We start from the raw sequence: 21,534 nt of genomic DNA, 5'->3' as shown, positions 1-21,534 counted from the left end.
TACGGGGATCGAACCCGCGACCTTGGCGTTATTAGCACCACGCTCTAACCAACTGAGCTAACCGGCCAGTCATGCTGAAATGATCCACATATGTGTAGTTCAGGAGAGCAAAAATGTCTCAGGCACATTTCAGGACAAAAGTTGAAGTGTCTATGCCATTAGAAAGAGATTTTCTGGGTCATTTTATTAAACTTTAAACATTTAAATAACGCTTTGGAGACCATATTTCTGAAGAAATAAAGTAACCCACACACATGAATTGAGTGAGCACAATTAGTTACCAACAGTGCTGGGGGACCTAATAGGGGAGATGGCCCATTCTCTTGTAAGGGTTTGTGAGAAAAGCTTAATGAAGGATGTTTAGAATGCAGGACATCTAATGTTCATAGAATAATACAGCCTGGGGATGGGGCAAAAATGCTACAATTTAGCCCTTAAAGTGCCTGGCTAATCACCTAGAAGGAAGCAATTAACCCTCTCTAGTAAGTAGTCGTGGCCGAGTGGTTAAGGCGATGGACTAGAAATCCATTGGGGTCTCCCCGCGCAGGTTCGAATCCTGCCGACTACGTGCTATTTTTGGCTAATTCCATTTTTGCTACCTGTAGATTTATTTCCTCTCTCCCCGACACAGAAGTAAGCAGCCGTTCTCAGTTCTAGCTGCCTTTCTCAAAATCCTCATAATACATTTATCATTCATGACACCAGCAAAACTACACGCTAAAATAAGAGTTCTGGCGAGAGGCTCTGTTGAGAGGATTGTGTTAATTTAACCTCTCCAAAGAGGGAAAAGGGAAGCCCAGAAATTCAATGGAAAACAAAAGCAAGAATGTGGGGCATGAGAACAGATCCTGCATGCACGCTGCAGGTTCTGAGCTTCACCGGGAACTCCAAGGCGCTAGCCGAAAGTATAACTCCTCGGATTCACCCTTTTGTGTCCCTGGGGCGGCTGGCAGCCCGAGTTCTTTGTCTGGTTTTCCCCTTTAACAATGTCACCTCCCCCCTTTTTGGTTGCTTTGCGATCGCCCTATCCTCCTCACAGCTTAGGGGTTTAAACCCCCTGCCTGCCTCTCAGCTCACCTCTGAGGGACAGAAATGGCATTTGTAGATATAGAATGACGGGTTACTGGAAGGGCACGGGGAATTAAAAGCCACGTGCAAAACCCAGTAAATTTCTTGGGCTCAGCAGCCTTTATCCTTTGGGCATCGGAATTCGTGGTCCCTATAACCAGTACTAGGCACTTTCGCTTAGCTGGTTAAGTCGTCTGTCTAATAAACGAGATATTTTGGGTTCAAATTGTAGCAGCTCCCCTGCTTGCTTCTTCTTCTTTCCCTCTCGTTTCCTCTGGTTTGCAAATGCCTGGAGAACCCCCTACAAGCACAAAGGCAAGGCTCACGCCCTGGCTGGTGAGAATCGCCCCCCTCACCTGCTGTACTTATCAGTAGAGGCAAAGCAACATAGGAGAGCTGCTTCACTAGGCATTTTCAGATCAGACCCAGTCTGGGAGAGTCAGGTGTTCGGTAGCACTCAAGCAAACCCTGAGCTAGAGAACGAAATACTGAAGAGCTTTTTCACTGCTTGATGATCATTGGATCCCAGCCAAACGTTTTCGATAACGTTTCTCCTACCTAGATTCCTAGCCAAAGGTTTGCTTTGTCCTCGAGGCAGCAGCAGGGGCTTGCCCAGCTGTGACTATTGCCGCCTTACGTAGCAGGCTATACCTAGCTTAAAGCACAAGGCGAGAAAGGAATGAGAGGTGAATCTAGGATTGTGAACCTAGGAGGAGACTGAAATTGTGTTTTGGTCTTTCCAAAATAAAAAGCAAATGAAATTTTATTTCCTGCTGTAACCAAATAATACAAAACGCGCCCAGGGATCAAACCCTCAACGGGGTCATTATTAGCACCACACTTTAATCCAGCTATCCAACACGTTCCTGTCGCTTCCCTGTTCAGCTCTCAAGAGGGCAACACTGTTTCTGGTATATTTGCTTGGAATCAGGAGTGCTGTCACAATGGCATTTGCTGAAGATTTTCTGTTACGTTATTAAATCATGAATGATGAGGAGAAAGGGAATAAGGAAGGGTTATTTTTCACTTCACATAACACAAGAACCCAGGGCCACCCACTGAACTTAATATGCAGCAGGTTTAAAACATACATAAGGAAGTACTTCACCCAATGCACAGTTAACCTACGGAACCCATTGCCAGGGGATGTTGTGACAACCGAAAGTATAACTTGGGATCAAAAAAGAATTTGAGAAGTTCATGGAGGATAGGTTCACCAATGGCTATTAGCCAAGATGGGTAGAGAGGCAACCCCAGGCTCTGAAGGTCCTGCTGACTGCTAGAAACTGGGACTGGACGACAGAGAATGGACCACTTGAAAGTTGCCCTCTTCTGTTCACACCCTCTGAAGCATATGGCAGGATCCTGGTCTAGCTGGACAATTGGTCTAACCCAGTATGACCATTCTTATGTTAAGTTTAAAACGCTCAGCCTTTTTAGCCCACAATTCACAATCTGAGTGAGAACATTCTCACCTTTCATGATGTCATAGGCGTGACCCCTCATTGTTAACTGCATTTAACTTAACAACCCTTCCCAGCCCATGTCCCCTTAAGGTGGCAGCAGGTCAGGCAGCCATTATCCCATAACCTTTCCCCGGCATTCCCTAATACCAATGACCTTGCAAAGAGCACCAGTGGGTTATGAATAGCCATGGCTGCATGCTACTCTCCCTGAGCACAGAGCTGATCCCACTCCAATCCCTCACCTAGAGCTACCACTGTGTTTCTTAATGCCTCTCTCCATAATACAGAAAGTCTTACCCTCCCACAGCCTATTCTCTTGCCTTAATGCAGAAATCACACACACCCTTTCACATTTGGCACAAGCTCACCTTCCAAGTACAACTCTGTGCTGCCAGGGCTACACTGCTATTGTTATTTGAGAAGCCAGCTCGGGCATACTTACCTGATGTGCAATTGTACCTCCTGACTGCTGTGTAGACATACCCTCAGAGACAACTTTTTCCATGCTGGTCCTACCAGCTTTAGCTACCCTTGCAAAATAAGAACCCATATTTTAGCCGATGTACCAATGGTACAAGTGCCAACGTAGGTAGCAATCAATAGATTTGCCTGAGTTGCTGGTGAAAATCCCAGGGCACTGTCAACACTAGTGGCTCAGCAGTGTACCAGTTTACACCATTAATGGCCATTGTAGGAAGACAGTTACTAATTTTGCTGTTGTAAAAACGCCAACTGAGAGCTAGGAAAACCTAAAATTCTACCTCACCTGCTTGGCTCAGATTGACTGGACAATTAAAAGTAAAGTTCTGTCTCTTTTTCCATTCTTCTTATTTTACATCAACTACTTCCTTCAGCCAAGACTCTTGATGTGCAGATTTTAAAGAATGTGGAGGGAAATATTAAGTCGCATTTCTAGAGTGACAGATTTCTATATTCAAAACATTTGAAACCTTAGAATAAATTGAGATTATTACTTCAGAGAGCAAATTCAAGAAAAAGAAAACGTTGTTGTCAGAAGTGGGATTCGAACCCACGCCTCCAGAGGAGACTGCGACCTGAACGCAGCGCCTTAGACCGCTCGGCCATCCTGACAGCTGTGAAAAAAAGAGCAGCTCTACAGGTAGAAATGTTTAATCGGTTCATGATAATTCTATTTTTCTTAGCATTTAGATTCCTGAGTGAGCAATGTACTTTTTTCTAAGCGCCTTCCCTCAGTAGCAAATACTAGCAGGGCAGATTTCTGGGTGCTGCTGCCACTTTGTGACTTTCTCCTCTTACACATTTCTATACGTCTTCTGGAGTAACATACAGTGTACCGCTTCGTAAAAATAAGACAGTTAATTGTGGGTTCCTAGTATAGAAGATACTAAGGTTGGTTTTGTCACTCACATAATTGATACAGGCATGCTGACTGCCCTACCTGGCATGATTATAGCTCACAGGACTTAGATACTTGGGATGTGATACATTCAATGAAATTAGGAAGCACTTTTCCTTTAGGGCTAGATAATTGACTACTTTCTGCTGTTCAGAGCACCAGAGATTCAGTTCATCCTTCAAATACAGTAAGTAACCAGTCATGTCTTAGCACATATTCTGTCATTGCCACCTGCAAATCGTTACTTCCTATAAGATTTGGTACTGATTTAAAATGTTTACATAAGACCGTTAGTGATTGTGGCCCTGGCATGGACTAGTGTGCTCTGTATTATTTCTACTTAACTGCAGAAAAAGATTCCAGGGGAGTATTATCAGAATTTTTATTACAAAGAGATCACTTATTGACAATGTAGATAGAAAAATGAAGACATCCCTCAGAGCCATTTCAAACCTGCAATTAATTCAGCCTTTTGTTTTATAAGTAATAGTAAAAAAATGAAAGTAAGGTCACATTCATAATTTTTCCACTTCTATTCATTAAAATATCTAGATAACACCAGGGCTCGTATACATGGACTGACATTTGTGTTAGTGACAGTTTTAGAAAATAAATATCTTGCTCCTACCCTTTGTGCCTCTAACACAAAAACCTGTTTTATTATGACCATTACTGAGGACAAAATCTAAAAAGTTGATATTTGATCTTTATTGCCAAGTCCCATCAAACATTATTTACTCTCTACTGCTCCTTTAATGATATCCAAAGGCTGCTTCTATTGCCTGCTTGTTTTTTAAACTGAAATATAAAGAAATATCACATCCTCAAGTCTCTTGTTGCTGGAGGACTTTGGCATCTTGGAAAATATAACTACAGATATCAACCCTAGCTCTGACTACACCTGAAGGCTTCCCAGCCACTAGCTGAGTGGGGAGAGGGTGTCTTTCTGCTCACGACTCCCCCTGCCAGTTGCTAACCTTGTCAGGCAGGTCTTCAGTGGCTCAACCCTCTAGCTAAGTCGCACGTAGTCAAAACAAGACACATGAAGGTGTAAAAGGTCCACCAGGGCCTGTCCCTGTGCCCTTGTTACTGTCTTTAGTCCTGTCTCTGGGCTCAAGCTTTAAGTCTATGTCTGCCCTGGTATAGAGCACTGCCCCCAGGGCTTTCTCCCTAGAGATTCTTTAAGTCCTGCCTTCACTTGAGCCTCTAAACAAGTCTTATTGCCTTCTTGGGGCTTAGCCCACCCTGTCAGTGGCTGGTGGAGGGACCTAAGCCTGCCCAGCATTCCAGGTCCCCACCCAGGAACCCTACAAATATTAGCCTGTGCTGTTTCCTTTACCTCCATTGCTGCTTCTGCATTCCCTGAGCCACTTCCTCTTCACCCTTACCTCAGGGCTAAAGTTCTTCCTCACAGAATGACAGTGTCACCAGAACCCATCTTCTGGTTCTCCCTTGAGCTCCAGCAAGGAGCACCTTTCTCACTCCTCTGGTCCCTGCTAGGAACCGATCTGCTCCTTTTACCTGAGCCTGCTTCCTTGCAGTCTTTCTAGGCAGGCCTGGAGGACCCACCTTCACTGCTCCTTTTTCCGAGGAGGGGTGTGGCAGGACTGCAATGCTTCCAGCAGGGGGCCCCAAAGAGGGGAGATGTGGCAGGATCTGCTCAGGGCCTGCAAGGCTTCCAGCAAGGTACACCCTAGACTGTCACACACTGTTTTTAGAATAGCTCAACTAGGTCCTAGATAATCCAAACAGGATACAATGTAACAAAAGAATGCTTAGTGTGTATATCCAGAAACATCCCTTTAAAAGGTGAGGCCAATTAGACTAGGTTAATAACCTCTCTAGGGAAAGGGATGGGACTTCCCTGATGGGACATTTTCAGTTTACCCTGGAGAATACACCATTGGGACCCTATATTGGCAGGAATAGAATCAGACTTTCCAAGTTTCTGTGATTTTAATCCCTATCTCCCCATTTTGCTGGAGAGCATATGTAATTTTAAAAATGGAAAAATTTTCCATGAAGACTCTGGAAAAGTCAAACAAGAGACGTGCTGTGCTCCTTGTAGGGGATTTAGGGATCTTTATATGGGGGGGGGTCACATAAGCCATTTGCCCCTTTCTAAACCTACAGTGACCCCACAGCCCATTCTGCAGACAGGCCAGAGCTCTTCCCCTCTGGATGGAACTATGGGCACACATTCAACGTGTGTGAATACTGACAAGTGTTTGCCCCCATCCCCTCAGGTAGCTCGGGGGGTGGTGGGATGGAATAGCACTGCAATTTTTTGCAAATCTCATATTATATGGGAACAGGTGTGGAGGTGGTCTTTCCTAGTACCTCATAGGTTCTGAGGACTCTACGGGCTGATCCTCTAGAAATCTAAGGGTCTAGAGAAGGACTTGAGCCAAAGCCAACCTACACACTCCAGAAATGCCACAGCTTCTAACAGAGATCATTAGAGACAATATATATTGCTCACTCTCATGTGACACGGTATTCATCTTTTATCACTTTGACCCATCCATATGAGATGAGTGAGAACAGGAAATGAAATCTCAGTTTCATACCACTGCTCCTGTGCGTCACACCCTTATTACATGGTACGAGAAATAAACTATGTCTTTGGTAACAGTGGAGCCAAAATCTGCTGAATTCTTCAGTCTGTAAGGGCACTTGTCAAGAGAATTGGCGGTGATGGTTGCAGGCGTCTTTGGAAGTTGGATCCCAAAGGAAACGTGCAGTGGAATGGAAATCAGAGTGTATTCTGTGTGCATGGCTTTGGAAGTGGGAGAGGAAGAACAAGTATAACAAGGTGGGAGGGTTTGCCTGCAAACCCCATTCTTTAGCAGACGATGATCCTAGTGGAAAACAGACAGCAAACACACTTTCTATTGCAAGTAGATTATTACTGCATCTGCTATAAAGTGGGAAGGACCTAGGATGTAGGCTGATCAGTCCTCAGGGAGGAACCCTGCGAGCATCCAAGCCTGGGGAGAAGGCCTGGTCTGGAGTTTGCATTTCATTTTGATTTCTTTGTACGAGAGCGACTGAAACCCAAGGAGGGGGTAAAATTCCTGCCACCTTCAACTTGCATGTATTGTGTTTGGAGCAGGGAGAAGATACCTCTCACTTAGATATAAAACATCTGCTTGAGAAGTACAAAGGAATATAAATAAAATTTGTTAAACTAAAAATTGTCTTTTTAAAACTTATTTCTTCTATTGCTTTATTCTCCTCCTCCCCTTCCAATTTTGATCCATTCTACTCACTTCTATCATTTTCCCTTTTGGTATTTTTCTCTGAAAAACAACATCTTTCTTTCCTTCCCATTCATCCCATCTTCTTCTCCACCCTCTTGCTCTTTCCTACCTCACACTCTTTTCCTTTTTGCTCCCCTCTTCTATCCCATTTGCTCTCAAGTTCTCTCTCATTCTAATAAGGGGAAAAATAAAATCTTCTTTAGTCCTATTGTGTGTGGGGGGTGTTAAGCACATTTCTCTATAGTTAAAGAGAATAAATTTGACTCATAAGTATTATTAAAGAACAGCGGCGGTCGGTAGCTGAAAGGGCAATGGAACGAGCTATGTTGGGAATTTCCCTTCTGGATCGTATCCCAAATGAAATGATTAGAGAACGCAGCGGTGTGAAAGATATTGTTGTGGAAAGCAGATACGATGGGCAGGCCACATAGCACGGTTCACGGACAATAGGTGGACCGCAATCATTACTGAGTGGTACCTGCGAGAACAGAAAAGACCACCTGGTCGGCCTCCAAGAAGATGGGAAGATGACACTGTAAAACGTTTCGGACGAACGTGGAGAAGAAGGGCAAGAATGCGAGAAGAATGGTGGATGTGTTGTGATTGGCGCAGTCTTAACGACAGCTGAAGACCGATCAATCCAGCTAATCCATAAGTATTAAAACAATCGATTTATTTATATTTTTATTGGTCTTTACTGTATACTGCTTCTAACTTGAATATAAAACAATTCAAAAATCTAGTAGCTTCTCCTCCTGGAGCAGTTTTTATAACAATTCTAGTTATTGCTCCCATAAGAACTAGCTACTTTAAATACAGGCCCTTTGTTGAAAACTCCCTGGTTTCCTCCAGGCACTGGATTGTGTTCAAGCTATTTGCTGTAAGAGGCAGTTAGATGCCAAAGAGAATTTTGAGGTCAGCCAAGGTGAGTTTGGTGATGGAGTCTCCTGTGCCCGACAGCACTTGTTGAGCCAGATCTTTCTTCTTGGTTTGGAGTTGTGAGATCTTTTCTTCCACTGTCTCCTCACAGACAAACCTAAAACCCAAAGCACCACATCACCCTAATTTCTGGAAACATCAGCATTTCAAGCTTCCATCCCCTTTCAACTTCCAGTGACTCATCTTTTTTTCAAGAAAAGGGGAGCAAGTCATTTTTATAGCACCTCTCATCCAATGTCAGACTCACACTGCAGCCACCACCATTTATCCTACTAAATGTTTATAGGTTTGTAATTTGAAATTTAAATTTTTAATTATAAGGAAAGAAATCTGAGTCCCTGACCAATCCCTCCTTGAATCATCGTTCTTATTGATATTAAGGGTTTCCAAAAGTAGAGGGCCACATTTGGAATCAAGAGTTTGAAGACCATATTAAACACATGGAACTATATTTGTCCTTATAATGAGTGTCTTGGGGCTGGTCCACACTAACCCCCCAGTTCGAACTAAGATACGCAACTTCAGCTACGTGAATAACGTAGCTGAAGTCGAAGTACCTTAGTTCGAACTACAAGGTACTTACCGCGGGTCCACACGCGGCAGGCAGGCTCCCCCGTCGACTCCTCGTACTCCTCTCGCCAAGCAGGAGTACCGGCGTCGACGGCGAGCACTTCCGGGATCGATTTATCGCGTCTAGACGAGACATAATAAATCGTTCCCAGAAGATCGATTGCTTACCGCCGAACCCGGAGGTAAGTATAGACGTACCCTTGATGAATGCAAATGGGCTGATGGCTGAATTGCACTCAGCAGTGGAGAGACCCAAGGCATTCATCAAGCCATTAAAGGAAAAGAGCAGTTTTGGGCTTTGACTTGTTGAAAATCAATTTCAGATCAGCAATCAGGAGGCAAATTCCAGAAACATTCATACGACGCGGCCTCTGATCCTGTGCACAGCCCTGAAGTTCAGAAACAAACATCAAAGCAAGCCCATGTCACCCCGCATCGAAGCCAAGACTTTATAAGGCTGTTGCCTGTCACGTGCACTGCTAACTCAGGAGTTTAGAACAGCAGACCCTGACCTGTGTATCACCACGTCATTCTTCTGCCCCACTCGGTATATACGGTCACATGCCTGATCTTCAAGTGCAGGATTCCTGCAAGGTAAGAAAACTGCTCAGACAGTCTAGTGGCTTGTTAATCTTAGAAACAATGAAGACATCCTCAGCTCGTGTGTCCCCCTCCCCATTATACTGCTTATTCCCTCTATACAAGAAATGTGACCTCCTCCCTAGCTCTCTTACTGTTCTGAATAGCAGACAATGCACCGCAAATCAGATTCTCCCTACGCCCCTGCTGAAGGTCTACCACAGGGGTCTCAAACATGCGGCCCGCGTGCCCCCCCCCCGGCCTACCTCCAGGCCAGGAGGGAGGGATAGCTCAGTGGTTTGAGCACTGGCCTGCTAAACCCAGGGTTGTGAGTTCAATCCTTGAGGGGCCCACTTAGGGATCTGGGGCAAAATCAGTACTTGGTCCTGCTAGTGAAGGCAAGGGGCTGGACTCGACAACCTTTCGGGGTCCCTTCCAGCTCTAGGAGATAGGTATATCTCCATATATTAAAATAGGGGTGGGCAAACTACACCTGTGGGATTGCCCCCCTCGAACCCCGCACCGCTCCCTGAAGCAGCTGACATCATGTCCCTGCAGCCAGGGGGGACAGCAGAAGGCTCCATGTGTTGCCCTGGTTTCCAGGCACTGCCCCCAGCTCCCATTAGCGGGAACCGGGGCCAATGGGAGCTTTGGGGGAGGTACCTGGAGGAGCGGCAAGCTGCGCGCATAGCCCTGCGGCCTCCCCTCCCCCAGGGGCCGGAAGGACATGGTTCCAGCTGCTTCGCGCAGCCTGCCCTGGCCCCGGTGTGTGCCACTGCCACCCTGGAGCCGCTTTAGGTAACTTGTCTGAGTTGTTCAAATTATTGGTACCAATGCACGTTACCTCGCACTTGTCAATATTAATTTTCACCTATCATTGAGTTACCATTCATTTCACTTCGTTAGATCTCTTCAAAGTGCCTTAAAAGTCTTCTCTAGTCTTAGGCAAGGATCATCTCTTATGTATTTGTACAGCACCTAGCACAACAGGGCCCTGAATCATGACTGGGGCCTTTGGGCACTACCATAATACAAACAATAATTCTACTAAAAGTTAGAATGATTGCTCCCCTACAGTCCTGCAATATAAGCCGCTGATTTATATGAAAGATTGCATATTTTTGTTAGTAGTTCCGACACTCCAGTCTCACATTCCTACAGAGCTCTTCAGTCATGGTGACTTGCTGCTTTCTAAATCTATCACTTATCAATTTGTTCCAAAACAAGCCCTCTAGACTCAGATATTTTTATTTTCAGAACAGATTACTTCTGGGATTGGCACCTCTCTAATAGCTTCCATGGTAAAGACTAAGCTTTTATCCTCTGTGTTGTTCTTATCCACTTTAATAGTTTGTTTTAGCTGCCAAGTGGAGCTTTACTGCCATTTTTCACAGTAGTGGGTGTCATATTGGCCATGAGTTTAATTGTTCTTGAAAGTTTCATTTTAAAAACATTTTGCCTTGACAAGCAAGTAATTTCAGGGATGGAAAAGTAGGACCGTGTGTTTTACCATTCAACCAGATACATCCTTCTCTCATGCAGTTTGTAAGCACTCATGTTACCCATGCTGAAGTAAAGAGCCAGTCTACCCTCAAAGTTTCCATCTCACTTTACCAGTGCATGTCAAGAAGGAAGAGGTGGTTTCCTCCAATTAAGTTAAGGCCAACGCCTCCAGCCAGGAGCGAGATCAACATCACCTTCAACAAAGAACAATAAATAAGACAGAAAGACAGGTTACTTTCATAGATTCATCTATTCCGAGGCCAAAAGGGAACGTTGTGATCATCTAGACTGACCTCCTGTATAATAGAGGCCATTGAACTTCCCCAAAATAATTTCTAGAGCAGATCTTTTAGAAAAACATCCAATCTTGATTTAAAAATGGCCAGTGATGGAGAATCCACCACAAGCCTCAGTAAATTGTTCCAATGATTAATTACTCTCCCTGTTAAAAATTTACACCTTATTTCCAGTCTGAATTTGTCTAGCTTCAACTTCCAGCCATTGGATCCTGTTATATCTTTCTCTGCTAGATTGAAGGGTCCATTATTAAATATTTGTTCCCCATGTAGATACTTATATAATCAAGTCACCCTTTAACCTTATTTTTGTTAAACTAAATTAAATAGACTGAGTTCTTTGAGTAAGTTTCACTGACAAAAGCGCTGGTGTGGACAGTGCTATGTCAGCGGGAGACACTCTCCTGCTGACATAGCTAACGCCGCTTGTTGGAGATGATTCAATTATGCCGGCAGGAGAGCTCTCTCCCATCAGCATAGAGCGGCTACACGGGAGACCTTACAGTGGTGCAGCTGCCGTGGTACACCTGTGCCGCTGTAAGGTCTGTAGTGTAGACATGGCCTTAGACTAGTTAAAATGTCATCAGATTCATTGTGGTGTTTGCCCCTTCCAAACATGGATTTACACTAGAGGGAACAGCCAGTCCAGTCTGAATTACAGAAACTTTCACAAAACATTTTGAAAAAATAATGTGCACAGAGAAACGTTCAACCTGCACTCAGACTACCCAGCCATCTGAAGTTCCAGGAGACAGAATTTCAGAAGCTGTCATAGATGAGACGGAAATCTTCATCTCCAAACTGCCATGGCATTGGATTTTTTTTTTTTTTTTTAATTTTGGCCCAATCTGAATGAGCCAGTTACAAATGTTTCAATTGGGTCACTCCATTTTAGAGGTGAAGGGTGAATTCTCCCCCGCCAACTTAGCATCCTTGTCCTTGTCCTTAGACTTGGATCAGCATGTGAAGTCTAATAAACACTATAGTGTTCATTTGGCTCTGTTTGTACGTGAACCTAACATCCCCCTCCCTTCCATAAATCAGTAGTAGGTGACTGAACAACTGAGGTTTTGCATGAAGTACCACATGTGCTGGGAGAAGAGGCTGTAGGGAACAATCCTACAATGGCTCCCATGTCATGGGAGTAGTATGGCCCAATACATCTTTTATGTCATCAATCTGCAGTGGGGTAAGCTAGGAACAGTTTCTGCCTGATCTGAATTGCCTATCCCACAGGCTCCCAATCTTGCAGATACAGCTTAATGTTAACAGAGACTTTGGTATGATTGGGTACCAGCAAGCCTTTAACTTGCCTGAGAGCCAGGCATTCTTAGTATGGAAGATTAAAGCAAGTATAACACCAAATAGTGTCTATACCAGAACTGCTCCCATTTACGGACATCTGGCTTTTACAGCTACACCCTCCCACTACGAACACACATCTTGATGCCTGATATAGAATCTGGCCCAGCAAAGCCAATCATAAAAAAAAGTAACTACCACAGCTATTAATAGCTGCATTGAACACAGCTTTCCTGATCCCAGTTCATACCCGAGGCCCTTTGGGATTGTTATTGAACTCTTCCACCAAATCCATCCTTTGCTTAGGATTGACAGAGCCATCCACTGTAGCATACTTCAGCCCTTGACGCTCAAGGTGCACTGCCACAATCTTCAACATGCTAGTCCACTGAGATACGACGACACTGAAGAGAGACAACAGAAGCATCAGATATATTGTAACAATCCTACTATGGTAGTGTCTTGCCCCTGACATATAAAGAGTGAATTAAATCTGTTTATCTTCTCTATTTTAGGGTTTAACACTGCTGCCCATCACCATAATATGTGAGTGCTTCCCACCAAAATCAACAGCAAAGTCCCTAGAGGGACTTCATGGAATCTGCCTCTTTTTCCTTTTTGGGGTCAAAACTCTGCTTGGGGTAGGTCAGGTTTTTGGATTTGATTTGTTTGGTTTGGGGGGGGGGGGCGGTTTAAATGGTAGAAAGGTGCTTGTTGCATGTCATTCTTATACTGGAAAGGCTTTTTTGAAGGTGGCTTTGCAGTGTTCCCTACAAGACAATCACACTCGGGATTCACCTGATCTCGTCTGGAAATTTATCCGATAAGTGGCTTACATTCAAGATGGAGATGAGGTGTCTGAGCAGTGACTGCTGCTGTGCATTCTAGAAATCCAGAACTGTATTATCAGACCTAGCAGACACTTGATTTGCATGTGCAATTCCGGCCGCTGTGCTTGGAAGTCAGGTAAGCACATGGGCATACACAAATCGGTTTCTTCCTCAAACATCTGAGTGTGCTTTTTGCACACAAATTGTCCAAAAAAATCAGGCACCAGTTTCCAGCTGGAGCAGGTAGTGACTATTCCTCTTTACTAACAACCTGACCAAAGAGCAAGGGGTGACTAAATGGCAACCTCACCTCCAGTAAGTGGCCACTTGAGCACAGTGTGTTTATTCTGAGGCAGAAAGACTAAGCAAGCTGTTTCTCACTGCAGTCAGAGATCCTTCCACAAGACTATTCTGACACACAGGGTACGTCTTCACTACCTGCTGTATCAGCGGGTAGCAATCGATTTATCCAGGATCGATATATCGTGTCTCGTTAAGATGCGATATATCGATCCCCGAACGCGCTCACCGTTGACTCCTGAACTCCACCAGAGCGAGTGGCGGTAGCGCAGTCGACGGGGGAGCCGCGGCCGTCGATCCCGCGCCGTGTGGACCCCAGGTAATTCAATCTTACATACTTCGACTTCAGCTACACTATTCGCGTAGCTGAAGTTGCGTATCTTAGATCGATCCCCCCCGTGTAGACCAGCCCACAGTCTGGAGATTTCCCCCCAGCCTGCACCAAACATTAACTGTTCTGGAACAGTCCATTGCAAAGAGTTTCTCCAGTATTTTCAGATGTGTGACCCTTTTAATAGGATGCCCAAATCCTGCATTTAGATATTTATATCAGCTCTTTGGAGTACCAGTCAGGTATTCAGAAGCACAGATGCTAATCTCAGCATATGAATATATATTTCTGAACAACTGTTATGATTAGAATAAAATGTAGGAGCAATCAGGTTCTTAGGAGGCACATACCACTGTGGGATCTGAACACCTACATGCACCATTTAGGGATTAAACTGAACCAATCTTCCCTTCTCCCACCCATACTCGCTCTTTGGCACTTCATGTAATAAAGAAAATTATCTCCCACAAGTTATAGATCAGGGAGTTCCTCCCTCCCTCCCTCCCTGTGGTCTCTCTCATGAGAGAATCAGATGGCTTATTTGAAAGATTCTGCCCCGCCCCATGTCAATCTTGTGTCCTCCCACACACCAGACCTCCTTGCCTCACATCCTAAATCACCATTTCCCAACATGAGATACATGTCTCCCTGGGAGGTGTGAAGGACTGGCTGGAGGGCCATGGAAGACTTACACATTAAGATTTGTAGCAGTTCAGCAACACAGTGAGGCAGGATTGTTTTCATTCTCCTGAAGTGGGGCTCACCTTTCAAAAGTTTGGGAAATGCTGACTTAAGCACAGATTTTCCCCATCCCATGATTTTTTAATTTTATAAGTATTTTCTCCCAGATTCTTCCGCATGACCAAAATAATTCTATTATACCCAAGAGAATATTGCACACCTGGTTTTCAGATCGCCTCACATACTCTCCACACGCATTAATCCCGAATTCACATCCACCTAGTTCCCCAACCACCTTCAAAGTCTCCTCTCCTCCAAATCTCCTCTTTGGCTTCCTGCGTGCTTTCACACACGGCCGACGGTTTGAAATGTTGCGATACTGGGGTGTAGTGGGACGGCTCTCCCAGTCCAGCAGAAAAGGGTTAAAGTCAGCCCTGGGAGAAGGTTGTGGCTGAGAGCTGCTAAGCTGGGCTGCTTGGGGAAGCGGCTGCAGGTGGGCCACGCCCCAATCAGGCCACAGCTGGCCTGTATAAAAAGGCTGTGAGCCAGAGACCCAGAAGTCTCTCTCTCTCCAGGCTAGGAGAAAGCAGGGCCTGGCTGCTTGCAAAAAGGGTACTGGGAGTGAAGCAGGGCTGGGGAGAGGCAGGGGAGCTCCAGGCTGGCAACTCCCCTGGCTGCAGGGCCTGGTCCAAGGCCCATCAAGGTACTGGGAGGCAGGCAAAGGCAGCAGGTCCGAACCCCCTTGCCTATGATGAGTGGCTTTTACACTGCAGTCTGCCCCAGAGAGTGGGGGCTTAGTGATGACTGGCAGTAGCCAAGACAGAGGCAAGGTGGGGATTAGAGGGTTGGGGGTTCCCCAGAGAGGGGAGGCGCTGATACTGCAGGGGTTATTGCCAGGGGGCAGCTCCAGGGTAAAGGGGTACTGGGGTCCAGGAGGGACATGGGGCCAGCTACAAGTGGGACACCGGCCTGCAGAAGATGCTCTGGGTCAAAAGAGCTAATTCCCTGAGATGACCAGCAGGAGGCCCTGCAGGGGTGAGTCCTGCGCCTTTACATGGGGACATTTCACTTTCTGAGGGGTTTCTGTATCGGATCATCTTACTCATTCTTCCCCCTGCCCACAAAAATACACCCCAGAAAGAGAGGCATTACCACACTTACCTCTTCTGGGATTTTGAGTGACTTTGGATGGTCTTCAGTTCAGCCAAGAGATGCGATAGCTGCAGGAAAAGAAGTTAGTCTACTTGTTGTGGAGCCAGGAGGCGGCCTGCACTTTACCACTGGATACACAGAAAAGGCTGAATCCAGACTTAAGTGAGGTCTTCCACATGGCTGCCTGAGGTAGCGTCACAGGATGTTAACTGATGCTTTGTAAACCTGATTTTGCCTTCATGTACAAACTTACGTTATTTTAAAAAGTTAGTAATCCACAGACACTTGGTTTAGGTAAGTCAATGGCTCTCAACCTTTCCAGACTACTGTACCTCTTTCAGGACTCTGATTTATCTTGTGTACCCCAAGTTTCACCTCACTTAAAAACAACTTGCTTCCAAAATCAGACACAAAAATACATAAATACATAAAAAGTGTCACAGCACACTGTTACTGAAAAATTGCTCACTTCCTCATTTTTACCGTGTAGTTATAAAATAAATCAATTGGAATACAAATATTGTATGACATTTCAGTGTATAGTAGAGGAGTATAAACAAGTCATTGTCTGCATGAAATTTTAGTTTGTACTGACTTTGCTAGTGCTTTTTATGTAGCCTGTTGTAAAACTAGGCAAATATCTAGATGAGTTGATGTACCCCTGGAAGACCTCTATGTACCCCTATGGGTACGCATACCCCTGGTTGAGAACCAGTGAGGTAAGATACATTGAGTAAAAAATGTAAGTGTTCACTATATGATGTTGCAAAAGGGTAATTTAACTGCAAAAGCAAGTAAGTTGTAATTCGCCCCTGTAACTTTTTACTGTAGCTACTGTGACTTTTTAGATAAGTCTTAGCCAGTAACAGTAATAAGACCACAAGACATGGAAACCATGATCAGAAATCAAGAGTTACAAACATGTTTTGTAGGAATCAAACTTCCCGTGTGGACCCAGGCTAGTATTGCTCCCCTTCTCCCACCCGTTATCTAAAGGTTTTAGGGACCACTTTGCTGCCACCTCCCTTCCTCTACCTAGAAGCGCTGTACTGTCTCAAGGGTCTAATGTTTGAGATGGGCATTGAGAGTCCACCAGCATGGTAGATCCTGTGTCTCCTGGTGGTTTTGTTGCAGGTACTCTTCTCTTATAGCCTCCTATGCAGTTTGACAGGATGGAATCTCCCTGAAAAGGGTTCATCTGTACATTCATCTACCCATGCCCAAACTGCTGACCCACCCATCTAGGCAACTGTAAACATATCAGACTATCAGAATTAACTAAAAAAAAACAAAAAAAAACAGGAAAATGCTGAAATCTAGGCCTCCCAAGAGATGTGACAGAACCACAACCAGCATACTTTGGTGCTTTCTCTGGTGATGTCAAAGAGATCCATGCTGAAAGCTTTGCCATTGAGATAGACGGTAGACTTTGGGTCAGGACCTTGGAGTTCTGACAAAGTCAAAGCACTGAGATGTTCTTCCAGGGAAAGAGAGAGGCCTTCACTGTTCAAGTTCGCTTGGTCCAGGGCCTGCAAAAGAGTAAATAAGCAGATATAGTAAGGAATGAGAGCCACATGCACACCAGCACATAGTAACCAGAAAGCATCATCTGCATGCTATTAGCAGAACTTCGAGCTTGGCTTAGGGACCATTCTCCTCCCTGGGCTGTACACCCACAAGATGGAGCTGCTTTTTATAATCAGGAGATAAAGCCATGCTCTGTCTCCAAATCACAGTTGAAATACATAGTTTAGAGAGTGGTGAAGCACAGTCTATAGCACTTCACCCCTGAAGCCTCCCTATAAGATGGGTAAGCTTTAGTCCCATTTTACAGATGAGGTAGAAGAGAAAACTTATCCAACGTTCAAGGGGGTTGGTGTTGGACCTGGGAATGGAACTCATAAGTGTGGCCTACAGAGCTTTATCATGTGACCTGTGCCGGCCACTTTTATCTTAAATCTGAAAGGTGAGAACCACAAGAAATTATGGCCTAACATGAAAGATGCTGCAATCCGCTCCATATTACACAAGTCAGGTGCGGCGCCTGGCCTCTTGGCAAGTTGCTCAGTTGTGGAGGCCACAACTCTCACAACCAGCTCTTTAATGCAGCCTATTGCAGACCCATTAATTCTTTAGTACCAGGAATTTCTAAAACAATGCCCCAAATTCATTTTGCATACATGCCAGTACCAGATGGCACATATGCCCCCACCAGATCAAGGATTGTGGTGTTCACGAGCACGACACTTCAGTAAGTGACCAAGGTAGTAGTAGAGGTCAGCAAATAAAAGATCACGTCATGGATTGGGCAATATGACTCTTAATATGATTCTGGTAAGACTGCTTCTACAATGCAGTGTTCAGACCTCAATACAAGAAAGAGACTAACTCAGGTGGATTCAGAGAAGGAAAACAAAATGATTAGTTTACGGAAAAAAAATCTTAGCCAGTTTAGTTGGCTACTACTAGGAGAGAAGAGAGGACACAACAACAGTCAACAAATATTTGCCAAAGTAAACACCAAGGATGGAGAAGAATTTAAGAGAAATTTAAAGGAAAAGTATGGGCTGAACATCAGGAAATGTTTCCTATTAGGTTGTTGCTAGTTTCTTTCAAATATTCTGCAAAAACTGGTTTGGTTCAAAAGAGCACACTTCTCTTTTACCTTATGAGTTTGCTGTGATACTGGCAGACCAGGTGCCAGCTCATGGCAAGGCCCCTACACTTCACTGAACACTGACAAATGCATAGCTGGAAACCAGTCTGGCTCACCTGTGTGTTAGTATTGTTAAAATAGGAATTAGATTTATAAGCATGTGTTTAGAATTATGAAATGCTCATAGGTTGCTGCATGGATTCATCTTATTTATAACCTCTGTATGCCATATTGTAAGGTTATAGTAAGTGTCTGCATTGTAATCCTCTGTAATTGTGTAAGTCATCAAACAGGAAAGGAGCATTAATTCATGTAGAAATGCTGGGTTCCTATAGAAGGTGTTAGGTTCGGTCCCCGAAGAAGGTCCATTGAACCCAAATGAGCCATTGTGGAACAAAGACTTTGTTGATTGCTCCCCTCCACCCCCATGAAGAGGAGATTTGCAGGTGGATTCGTCCCATCAGCTTGAACTCTGGGGGAAGGGAACAAAAACCACTGACAAGAAAGAACTCTCTGTATGCTGCTTGAACTTTGAGGGGTGAAGATTTCTAAGCATAAGCAAGGGATCCACAGCTGGGTTAGCTCCAGAGAACACACAGAGCTTGCTTATTACAGCAGCTTCTATTACCTTTTGTAACCTAAGACTAACTCATTTGTGTGTGTATATTTATCTACTTTTACCTTGTAAATAACTTATTAATTTTTCTTAGTTAACAAATCTTTACTTAATTTATTATAGGATTGGCTACAAGTGTCACCTTTGGTAGAGGATCTAAGGTGCAATTGACCGGGGGTAAGTGACTGGTCCTTTGGGACTGGGAGTGTCCTGAATATTATTGTGATTTTTGGAGTAAGGGACCATCTATCACAAAGGCAAGTTTGCCGGCGTGACAAGACAGTGGAGTACCCAAGGACACTGTCTGACTCCATGTTAAGGCTGTCACAGCACTTGAGGAGATCACACTTGATACTTGGTTGGTGAAATCTAACTATAAAACTCACAACCAGTTTGGGGTTGGTGCCCTGCTTCTCCACAGTCCGCCTTGAGGTTGGTTCTCATGCTTGTGAGCCACTCCAGCCAGCTTGATATTTGCATATTAATATGAATCGCCCATAAACTTACTCAGAGAGCTCCCACCCCTAATCCTACTGCAAAATCCTAGAGTCGTTACTTACTGATAAACTAACCGCTGAAACGCAGCCACCTCTGGGTTGGACAGCAACATGACACAACATTTTAATAAATAATGTGGCCAATTAAAATGAAAGGAAAATGTGTAATTTGGCCAGAATGCTGGCACTAAAGCCCCCTCCTTCCCCCATCCCGGCCAACCATGATGGGGAACTGGACTGACCTCAGAGGGAAGAATGCTCCCAAATGAGTTACCAACACAAACCTCCTCCTGTACTTGAGAGTTCTTTGGAAGTTCCATTCAAGGAATTAGAGATCTGACATGTGTAGCCAAAATTGCTCTGTGCTCTAATCAAGTGTTTCTAAAATGATCCATTCTATAAAGCACATTAATCACAGTACAAGACTGCATGATTACCACTTTTAGTAAGGAAAGATGGCAGCAGCACTGGCGGAGTCTCAACAACATGGACAAGACATGGACAGTACTTGAGACGTGAGAGTCACTTTGGGAATCCTTTCGACTGGCTCCAAATTCTTGTACTACTATTAGGAAAGAAGAAAATACAGAAAGCATTCAGAGGCATATCCGAGCAGCAGCTCTACCAGTCAGTCATATTTCAACAAGAGGAAATGAAAAGTAACAGCAGTTTAGCATGAAACTTGTGTTTTGCTGGGCTTGGTATGTTCCTACACAAGACATCAAGAAGCAAGAGATTACATAAATTATGTTAACACTTTGTACTTCTGTTAAACCTTTCATTAATCCTCAGCACCCTTGTTGAGCGGATATTATACCCATTTCAGAGAGGAGGAAACTGAGGCCCAAAGAAGTTAAGTGACTTGCCCAACACACCACATCGTGTGAACAGGACTTGGGAGTTCTGAATCAGTCCCCAGGGCTAACCACTACAATACATTGCTCACACCACCACCTGCCACACCAGTTCTTTATTTTAACTTGCCCCACGCCTCCTTTCTTACCCAGAGCAAACAGATAATGCAGCGTACGGAGAGCCCTATACCTTAAAGGTGAGCCTGGCAATAGCACTGCCAGAAAAAGGCTTTGCAGACACACACCAAACCTTCCCCCCGCATAGTCTATAGCCCCATTCGTCACCAGGGCAGCAGTCGAGCTGTTTGCCAACGAAGAGCCCCCAGGTGCTGAGAACTCAGGAGTCCTAGCTCCCACTCTCTGCTCTGCGCTCTCTCTTAATTTTATGGGAGAATTTCCTCAATTTAAAACACCGCTCCCTGCAGAGCATTTCTACAGCCTCTAGCCTAACCTTTATCAAATGGGTTAGCACCAGGGTACTCTCTGCAATGACTCTGCTGCTCTTCTTGTCTCTTTAAGTAAGACTGTAGTGTTGACCTGGCAAAAATGAAATACAGCAGGGTTACTCAAGGGAGAAATAGAGATAAATATTTAGACACAGCCTATGTTCCACAAACAGTTTACAATCTAAGCCAGTAGTCCCCAAACTTTTTACCTCATGCCTGTCCTTACCCGTGTCTGCTGCCCCCTCTCCTGAGCTGGGGCTGGGTGCAGGGCTGCGGCTCCAGGAGGGGGGAATGCAGACAGGGGTAAGGGGACAAGGCTGGGACCACAGCTGGGGGGGGCCCTCAGGGCCAGGAGCAGAGCCTCGGCCAGCATCCAGGGCCTGGGGCACTTCCTCCCCGCCCCCTGTTGAGGCTAGCCGAGGCCCCAGCCACACCCCCAAACATTCCTCTTCACCCCCTTAGGGGGGTGGGGGTGCCCCACAGTTCGGGGACCTCTGATCTAAGAACTGGAGTGAGGCTGGAGAAACAAGATGAGCTTCACCAGCAAGCAAGTTATCATCTCTCTAGTTAATGCTATTATTTTGTGATTCACCTTCAAGGGAATCCTGTGTCAGAGTTTCAGACAAACAGGTAAGGCTGGAATGGAGATCTACTTTATAAAGCATGAGAGGAAGAATTCTCACCATCAAAAAATACCCAAATAACCCCATTTTCCTAGGAATGCAAGGCCCAACGGATGATGTTTTGTGCAAAATACGAATGAATACACTCTGGAGAAAAATACTCAATTGGAGGGAAAAACCTGGA

The 21,534-nt window shown here is 44.8% G+C and overlaps 1 protein-coding gene and 3 non-coding genes across 7 annotated transcripts in view; 1 reads left to right on the top strand and 3 right to left on the bottom strand.

Moving 5' to 3' along the window:
* TRNAI-AAU lies at window positions 1-67 on the bottom strand. Its single transcript has one exon. It is a non-coding gene; the product is annotated as a tRNA-Ile (tRNA).
* Window positions 68-486: 419 nt separating this feature from the next.
* Window positions 487-568, top strand: TRNAS-AGA. Its single transcript has one exon. It is a non-coding gene; the product is annotated as a tRNA-Ser (tRNA).
* A 2,975-nt stretch (window positions 569-3,543) lies between these two features.
* TRNAL-CAG lies at window positions 3,544-3,626 on the bottom strand. The gene has a single exon. It is a non-coding gene; the product is annotated as a tRNA-Leu (tRNA).
* Window positions 3,627-7,858: 4,232 nt separating this feature from the next.
* Window positions 7,859-21,534, bottom strand: part of TTF2 (transcription termination factor 2) — a 43,647-nt gene continuing 29,971 nt past the window's right edge. For 3 of the 4 annotated variants that reach the window (XM_026659019.1, XM_026659020.1, XM_026659021.1), the window contains 8 exons: window positions 20,733-20,818; window positions 19,865-19,992; window positions 17,017-17,187; window positions 15,668-15,726; window positions 12,615-12,768; window positions 10,878-10,960; window positions 9,197-9,271; window positions 7,859-8,211 (listed from right to left, as the gene is read on the bottom strand). In XM_026659019.1, coding sequence (XP_026514804.1) covers window positions 8,067-8,211; window positions 9,197-9,271; window positions 10,878-10,960; window positions 12,615-12,768; window positions 15,668-15,726; window positions 17,017-17,187; window positions 19,865-19,992; window positions 20,733-20,818 — 901 coding nt within the window. In that variant the 3' untranslated portion in view covers window positions 7,859-8,066. Of the gene's footprint in view, window positions 8,212-8,882; window positions 9,074-9,196; window positions 9,272-10,877; window positions 10,961-12,614; window positions 12,769-15,667; window positions 15,727-17,016; window positions 17,188-19,864; window positions 19,993-20,732; window positions 20,819-21,534 lie in introns of all 4 variants that reach the window. The other variant, XR_003370152.1, reaches the window with a different exon arrangement.

This window comes from Terrapene carolina, unplaced genomic scaffold (genome assembly GCF_002925995.2).
Source record: "Terrapene carolina triunguis isolate 2854851 unplaced genomic scaffold, T_m_triunguis-2.0 Scaffold558, whole genome shotgun sequence".
NCBI lineage: Eukaryota > Metazoa > Chordata > Testudines > Emydidae > Terrapene > Terrapene triunguis.
The sequence above is the reverse complement of the archived record's forward strand: the minus strand, read 5'-3'. Positions and strand labels throughout refer to the sequence as shown.